Genomic DNA, 8,906 nt, shown 5'->3' with positions numbered 1-8,906 from the left:
ATTTTTTTAAAATAATACTTGCAGAACATTTTTCCTCAATGAATACATTCAGGATCCATGAATTCAGTTCAATAAATTCAATTTCCTTGAATTCATTCAGGAACTGTAAATTCAAATATAAAGCGGGAAGCGCACGTGGCGTCGAATTTGCTAACTCGTTGGCGTCTCATCGCAGCGCGAGACGGCTTTACGAGAGGCACGAGGTGAGCGAAATAATATGACGTTGTGATTGGCCGTGTATATGAGGAGCGGAGGGGCATCGACCGGTCTTGCAACGGGCTGGCATCGTACTGGCAGTTCCCCCCTTCAGTGCCACCAATACACAAGAGCCGAGGACTCGCTGTCGCCGACCATTGGTCCTCAATTTGCCGACCAATCATTGAGAAAGTGGCCACGAAAATATCCAATGTAAGTCCACAAATTATCGAACACTTGCCAACGCTAAGCGCGGGCATCGTGATTCGCCTCAACCTTGCAACAATTATACATATTATTTGTTTTGATGTTATTTGAAGTGTTTTTCGGGACATTCAAATGCGTCCACGCAATACGTCAAATGCCTTGTTAACGGCCATGTTTGTCGTGGCACACACGAAAGCTCGATTATTTCCAATAAATTGTTGTTCGTCATTAACCACAATCGACAACTTGACGGTTTTTTTACAATTGGAAAATTCATAAATATAAGTATCGATATTATTGTTGCAAAGTGTTGATCCGTTATAATGAGTGACCATAAGGCTTTTTTGCCTTATTTTTACAACGATGATAATGGATAACCTGCGTCATGTTGAGTGAAATAGCTAGACCAAACTTACTGCTTTTCTGAACAACTTTGAGTCTTTTCTGGGTAACGCAACCTCAGTTTCCGTCCCTGAAATTTCGTAATGATTCTTTTCATCCAGCACAAGTGAACACAACTCCATTCTCTCTTTGCATTGTATTCAAGTTATCAGAACTGAGGTGATGATTAGCTGACTGGATTTCTGAATATTGACTGCGGGGGAGAGGTTAACTGACGTATGTTTCACTTTTTCTGTTTCGACAGATAGTACGAAGTAAAGATGGAGCAGCTAGGGGAAGGTCAGACAGTTGTAGTTGGAGGTGCTGGTGGAACAGCTCTCCAGGTAGTTCAAATGGGTCAGGGTGGCCAGGCTATGATGCTCCCACAAACAATTCAGGTTGCAGCGCCAAATGGACAGATTCAAATGATGACATCACTCGCTGGGGCAGGACAACAGATTGTTATTCAACAACCACAGACACCACAGATTATACAGACCCCAGATGGACAAACTTATATCTATCAACCCGTTCAATTAGAGGGGCAGGTTCAACAGGCACAACCTACAGGTAATCAAATCAGAGAATTGAGGAAATAAATCAATTGATTTCCTCAGTTTGTATGATTCGTTCAGCATTCAAATGAATAAAAATTTTCAAAGAACAAATGATTGTATTTGATGAAATTTCATGTTAAGTTGGAAATAGGAACTTTGATGAGGTCTCATTGAATCAATGTGGTGTTTTTCGAATAGAAGAAAAGTTACATTCAACTGCATTGACAGAAAACAATAACTTTTTAAAATAAAAAAAATCAAAGACATCTCCCTTCGATGATTGCAGCTAGTCGGACCATTCTTGTGACAAGAATGGATAGTTCTCCCAGAAAACTATCTTTTTCTGAATTTTAAAATCTTGACTATTTATTGTAATCAACTTGAATTACTTATTTTGCAAATTACTACTTTCTTGTCTTACGAATCTATTAAGTTGCTCTAATTTTTTGAATATTTTCGATATCCAATCGAGGAAGAGGTTGTGACAAGACTGGACTTGATTTGAAGCATTCGTTTTTTTTCTCTTAGTGTGTAATGAGCGCTTCTCACAAAGGGAATACGTTGATTTGTTCGATTGCCATCTGGGTTTAAAAAAATTAGACGATTCACTTTATTTAATTACGAAGGCGCTATTTCAATAGCAAAAAGATGAAACGATTTCAGTTGATTTCAACTCACCATCAGCTGCAAAGAAAGTCTTAATAGAAATTCCACTATCTCATTGAAAATTCTACATATCTTGTAAACATATCTGCGTGAGCAGAAACTGTTTTTCCACTTTCAATGGAAAGCTCCATCAATGTCCTGATCCTGTGTCAATTTAAGGTTGTTGTCGCGAGAGCGTCACACTTGAAATTTTTCACGCTTTGGGCTGGTATCCCGCTAAACAAAGAACCCGTGTTAAAACACAAACTTTTGTTGATGTATAGTTCGACTTGGCTCACGCATACATGAATGTACTATACATAAATACGTGCGCATACAGCTAACGCCGAATGGTGTCGATCGTGGCAACCACGCGTAGTGTATCTCTCTCTTCGTGTGAGTCCTAACCAGCTAGAATTCGTGGTTTATGTTAGTGACTTATAAAATCATTGGGAAAAATTTCAAATCGGCTGAGGCATAAAGGGGGAGGTTTGTGAAAGCGCATGTGTCGAATAAACAGCAAAATTTTGCTTCGAAGATGGTGCGTGCCAAAGAAAACCAAAAACTTCAAGACACTGCTACAAGTACAAGTCAGGTTGAACGCGAGAATGAAAAAACGAATATTTGCTCAGGAAGGAGAATTGTTGAGCTTTCAGTCCTTGGCGAACATTTAAAATGTAGTTGTAAAGAAATACTACCATTAGAAAATGTTGAGAATGAAAAACGAATGGGACTCAATTCCATCCTCTTCTGGAATCCATTCTCTGGAAATTAGTGGTAATTTCCATGAAGCACTATCTGATGTTGAAGTTTTAGAAATATTGTCAGAGAAATTAATAACCAAGGAACAATTATTCCGTGCAAAAAAGTCGTACTTGGAGTGTATCGTATCGGAAATTACCAAATAAAAAGCATTGACATTATTACTTTCGTTAATGGTTTTAAAGAGCAATGTATCTGACAACATGTTAAAAAAAATTACCAACGCTGGTGTCTCATTTGACATATTGTTGACAGCGAAATGACATGGACAATTCCGAGTTACGAATACTAAAAAAGTTATTGATAAAATTATTTCCTATTTTGAGAGTCGTGAGTCAAATAACACATGACTATCTATTATTTTATTATACTATTTTCCATGTTTGTTAATTATTACAGTGTTTATAGATAGTCAATAAAAAAAAGACTGAATTACCGCATGTTTAAACTACTCATTATAACCCGACCATTTCAAATACATCCGCGCCACCGACTCGAAGCTGCATTGTTGTCACGACTCGCATACTGAACTCACTTGCCCCGCCCATTGGGGGGAAAAAATAACTTTCTATGATGATTTTTCTAAAATGAAATGGTCAATCAATTTCATTTTTTTTCTGTACATTGATTGACACTATTTCGACCCTGTAATTTTTTTTTAATAAAAAATGTCGAGTGCTTGTTTTTTAAAAAATTATAAACAATGAAACTGCATTTAACATGTAAAATAAAATAAAAATTAACTTAAGTTTGAGATGGTCAATTGCAATTATAATGGGCTTATTTTACAGCTAATTTTTAGAGCGATCTACGATAAAAATTAAAAAAAAAACTGTCGAAAAAAAAGTTACACGACAACAACCTTAAGAGCCCCCGAGTTTTCATGGAGGGGAGAGTGAGGCAAAATGAAACAGTGGTCACAATGAAACATGGGGGATAATTAAAGCAGTCAAAAAAACAAGTGTTTGACATAATTCCAGTAAACAAACTTTTATCATTACATTTTTTTTGTCGACTTTTTTGCTTCCGAATGGAAGCTTTGTTTTTGGTCAATTTTTAGATTTTCTAATTTTGATTGCAAATGGTCTAGAATATCATGAAACGTGAAAAAATGATGTATTTAAACGTGAAAAAATGATGTTTTTTGTCGCCATCACATTGAACACATCATTCCCCATATCTTCAAATTTTTTCAAATTTTTCTTGAGTTCCTAGGGGGGTGAAACGTTCAATTTAATCAAAACTCCATAAGAGGCCGTGTATAAGACTGATTTTGTTCATTTAATTTCTCGATATCCATAAGTTCTAAAATTTTAAAATTGTCACCGATGTTCACCATCTGTCTAATACTATTAATTAAAAAAATTAAAACTTGGCTGGTGAATGTCAATTTTCAAGGTCATCGCCAAATTTACTTGGCACCCTTAAAGGTCCGTATTTTGAATTGGCGTAATCGGCCCAGTGGTTTGGAAGATATTAATTTTTTTGTACAAATCCGTTTTATCAAAAGGTTAAATATCTTCTCCTGAACACCTTACAGAGTGTAGATGCCTATCCCATGGACTGGGGGTGAGGTAATATGTTTAAATTATTTCAAAAATTTGACGATGGCATTCACTTTTAATCATCGGACAGTTCTTTCTCAGTGACATTGTGGATATCTAATTTTTTGGTCTGAAAGTTACTTTGACGTTCCATTACATGAATGAAGGATGTGATAAACTTCTAAAATGTTGAGGACTAGTTGGTATCATCGAGTTGCACTCCTGTGTAAAATTTCAGATTGATCGATTCAATACTTTTCGAAATAGAGCACTTAATGTAAAAAACGTTTTTCGCATAAAATGACAGATCGTTGTTCTATCGTTGATTTGCACATGGAAACATTTCTTTAAAATGGGGTCGTGTAACTATGTCTATCCCACTGGATAAAACAGAAATTTAATTATCAATTTTGGAATGTCAATCGTTGCGAGGAAACGTTTTCAATAAAAATTGCCATTTTTCAATGAAAAAATAAAATTTCTGCGGATCCATTTGGAAGATTACTGTCAATAGAATTGAAAGAAATCATAAATGAAAATGACAAATAACGCATCAAGTAAGAGCCACATGCCTTCTGACAGAAAGGCTCGGCACCCCTGCTTGTTTATTCTTGGGAGTACTGATGAGTATAATAATTTTCCATTCAGTAGAATGCAAAATTGTTGAGAAGTTTTGATGGGCGTATATTTTGTCAACGGATTATTTGATGAAAATTCAGCATCCCATTTTCCTGTTTTCCCCTCTGGGTTTCCCCAGGGAGTCTATTCTCGTGTTGAAGTCGTGCGTTCGATTTCAGCATGTACGATTTCAACTCCAGAAGAGGCTCCTTGGGCTTTGCCCTGGATTTTGGATTTTGCTGTTTCATTTTCTTTTCAATTAATCCATTGACAAAATCTTCGCCCGTCAAACCTTCTCAATAATTTTCCATTCTACTGAATGAAGAACTTTTTTTTGCTTGAATTGCGTCAAGCAGTCGTTTTTTCGACTGCTTCATTTTGCTCCGTGCTTCATTTTGCTTCACTCTGCTCTATGCAATTTATGTTGTTTGGGTCGCTGATTCCGAATTTGTCAGTCTTTTTTTGAAAAAATCTATTTGTTATCAACTATTTAATTGCTTAAACGATCATATCACGGAAACAGTTGCAGAAAGGGATACAATTTTCAAACAAAAGATGTTTAATATGTTGAGGTATCCATTTTTGTTCTATAACTTTTTTCCTTAACTATGATACATAAGGAGTTGTCAGGGCTGGCCGCGACGTTAGTACTTGCACAAGGTAACGGCGCGTTCCAATGCCATTATCGGCAAAATCGTCGGAGAAAAAAATGGGAGAAAAAATAGTTCAAATAAAAAATGTTCGCCATCAAATTTTACGTATCATTAGATTTTTGAAATGTTTCATACACCTAGCCGTTGATGAGTTATTAACGCTCTTATGCTCCATGATGGAGCAAATTACCTACAACGTTATTGTCTATTACACTTTGAAAAAAATAGAATAAAAATTGTTTTTTCTTAAAAACTAGACAGATTTCATCTTGTCTTTTTGTCATATCTTCCTTATTGAGAAATATATATGTAGTCTGTAAAATGAGAGTGCAGGGGGTCCCGCGCTTACCGCCGAAGCTCGCTACTCGCGCAGGGGCTAATGCACCACCCGCTTTGCTCCCACAACCGATAACTCTTTATCTACCATAATTAGGGAAAAAAGTTATAAAATGAAAAATGTATATTTTTACATGCCAAACATCTTTTCTTTGAAACTTTTTCCTCTATTTGCAAGCATTTCCATGATATGATAGTTAAAATAATTAAATTGCTAACAACTAATAACACATCGGATTTTCCGGAAAAAAATAACAGACAAATTGGGGATTAGCGATTCAAAAATTAATATTCAACACATCAAAACGTGCGAATCCCGAGATTTATCAGCAATAGCTTCTGCGTATGGACTATACGGACTAGTAACCACGTGGACACCTCGCACTGGTACTTAACGGGCTATACCTCTGTCAGAAACGGAGATATGATAACAAGACATAAGATTAAATCTATCTATTATTTAAGAAAGAACTATTTCTATACGTTTTTTTTTGTATCTTGAACCGCTTACTCGCCAAAGTGTAATGAACAATAGCGTTGTAAGTAATTTGCTCCACCACGGAGCATCACGTAGGAAAAAATCGTATAGAATCTTTCTATACGGACTGTGTATAGCATTTCTATAGGTTTTTCTTATATGATATTCGGATATTTCTATACGAAAATTTCCTATACGGTTCATTTCTATACGAATTTCTACACGAATTCGTATAGAAATAATCCGTATAGGGAATTTTTGTATAGAAATATCCGAATATCATATACGAAAAACCTATAGAAATTCTATACGCAAATCGTATAGAAACTTTCTATACGATTTTTTCATACGTGATAAGAGTGTTAATAACTCATTAATGGCTAGGAATATGAAAAAATTTCGTAAAACTAATGATACGTAAAATTTGATGGCGAACATTTTTCATTGGAACTATTTTTCTCCATCTCCAACGATTTTCCCGATAAACGCATCGGAACGTGCCGTCACCTTGCTCAAGTGCTAACGCGCCGCCCTCTTCGCTCCCACCCCTGATAATTCATTATGAATCATAGTTAGGGAAAAAGTTATAGAACGAAAAATGTATCTTGACATGTTAAACACCTTTTGTTTGAAACTTTTTTCCCTTTCTGTAACTGTTTGCGTGATATGATCGTTTAAGCAATTAAATTGTTGATAACCAATAGAACGCTCGATTAAAAAAAAAAACTCACAAATTTTGAATCAGCGACCCAAAAAATAATTTCATACATCAAAACTCAGGGACTTTTAAATTGACACAGGATCAGGTACAACATACGGACTAATAAACCACTCGTTAATTTATTAAAGTGGTACCTTTTCCAGATCCCGGAGACCGTGGAGCATAAAACGCTTGTATATGTGTTTGTATCACGTTCCCTAAAAGCTTATAAAGCTCAAGTGATTAGTCAGATATTGTACACGTGGAAAATCAACCAGTCTTTTTTTCAGCGTTTTCATCCAACTAAAATTCATTAGCATAATGATCGCCAAAATCATCAGATCTAATGAAACTATTCGTTTTCAGTTATAAATGTCAATGGCACGTTGATGCAAATTGCCGGAGCCACGACACAAGGGACGACAGCAACTACCGCAGCTCCAGTGCAACCAATGTCGAGTCCAACAGCAGCAGCACCTCAGGCAGGAAATATTGTTATGGTGAATACGTTCAGAAAGTCTCTTTCACTTGCTTAGTCTGTGTACCATGATATACTGGCTAGTAGTGATAACAGAGCGACATTAGTGACAGAATGCAACGGCATTTATTTACCCTGCATCATTCTTTATTTTCTAATAATCTGGCTAATTTGTTCGTGAGCTTTTCAATCTTTCGGTACTAAATGAGTTTTAATGGACACTTTCAATTTCTTCATAAATCAATAACTCATTGCATTTTTAAGGACGTCAAGTATTCCTCTTTCTGTGGAAAATACTCTTCCTCTCTTGGTAATGAGTCCAGGCTGAGTTGGATTGACGACTTAGTTTTTTAGTTATGGGTAGTTTCATAAAAGTTCAGAGTGTCGATTAAGTCCTTCTTTCCTCTGAATAGGTGAGCAAATCCACCAATTCTGCATATAAAAAATTGCTGCAAAATTTTACATTAAAACAAAAATTTTTATAGAAAAGTATAGTCCAAAAGAAGAAAAATAAGCACAACCGCAACTCTGTAACTCAATAATTGGCGGAGATATTGAAGATTGAATTTTTTTTTCAAATGTAATTACGAGCCACTAAGAACAACAAAAGAAAATAACATAAATTTTGTCGAAAATTTTCACAGCTTTTCGAAAAAATATTATCATGTATTTATGTATTTTGGCATGGAAAACTCATAGAGAAAGTTTCAAATAGTCATTTGGGGTCGTTCGCCACCCTTTGTTTTTTGTAATTTTTTTCATCGTTAATTTCACAAAATTTCCTAATCAACACCTATTTTTAATATTGGTGCTCTGAAGAATTTCGAGGCAAGAACAAAATTTAGTCCTCCCAAAAAATTAGTTTTCCGGAAATATCTCGGAGTCCAAGGAAGATGGAGAAATTTTGGTAAATATCTTTTTTATAGAGTAGAATGAGATCTACAAAACACTTCTATGGAATTTTTTCCATCCACTGTAGATTCAGAGATATTTATTGAAAAATTATCACCAAATTCAGATGTGATTAAGTTTTTTCTATATCTCAGGATTGAAGCGAAATGTCAGTTTCTTGGTAACCACCTTTCTTGTAGGGAGAAATGAGAACTACCAAAAATGTTATTACAAAAATCCCACTATCTGTTTTGCATTCCGAGATGTCCACAAACTAATTTTCGGAGGTGAGTCAGACATCTTTTTTTTAAATGTCTTCACCCCCGAATTAATTTCTGTGCTGGGTTATGATATTCAGGAGATTGAATTTCTATTAATCAATGCTCAATAAATCATAACAGTGGAGGTCATTTTCCTGGAATTAATTCATTTTTCGAAATGGATACATCGTTGGTATTCCA

At 35.5% G+C, this 8,906-nt stretch overlaps 1 protein-coding gene across 3 annotated transcripts; it reads left to right on the top strand.

Annotated features, from left to right (window-relative positions):
• The first annotated feature begins 290 nt into the window (after window positions 1–290).
• Window positions 291–8,139, top strand: LOC107044996. Of its 3 annotated transcripts, none has more exons than XM_015267084.2 (3): window positions 291–408; window positions 1,053–1,353; window positions 7,443–8,139. In XM_015267084.2, the coding sequence occupies exons 2-3, from the start codon at window positions 1,065–1,067 to the stop codon at window positions 7,610–7,612; spliced, it is 459 nt and encodes a 152-aa protein (XP_015122570.1). In that variant the 5' UTR covers window positions 291–408; window positions 1,053–1,064; the 3' UTR covers window positions 7,613–8,139. The 3 variants fall into 3 exon arrangements, with proteins under 3 accessions (XP_015122570.1, XP_015122568.1, XP_015122569.1); XM_015267082.2 differs by having other exon boundaries at window positions 1,049–1,353; XM_015267083.2 differs by lacking the exon at window positions 291–408 and adding an exon at window positions 579–963 and having other exon boundaries at window positions 1,049–1,353.
• Window positions 8,140–8,906: the final 767 nt, after the last annotated feature.

Source organism: Diachasma alloeum, unplaced genomic scaffold (genome assembly GCF_001412515.2).
Source record: "Diachasma alloeum isolate Michigan unplaced genomic scaffold, Dall2.0 Dall_scaffold_00859, whole genome shotgun sequence".
Classification (NCBI taxonomy): Eukaryota; Metazoa; Arthropoda; class Insecta; order Hymenoptera; family Braconidae; genus Diachasma; species Diachasma alloeum.
Note: the sequence above shows the minus strand (reverse complement) of the source record. Positions and strands in the feature narration are given on the sequence as shown.

Excerpts from the sequence above, each read along its gene's own strand:
- LOC107044996 (XM_015267084.2), top strand. The coding sequence starts at position 1,065 with ATGGAGCAGCTAGGGGAAGGTCAGACAGTTGTAGTTGGAGGTGCTGGT. Across the intron at positions 1,354-7,442 it reads TCAACAGGCACAACCTACAG|TTATAAATGTCAATGGCACG; the intron begins GTAATCAAATCA and ends ATTCGTTTTCAG.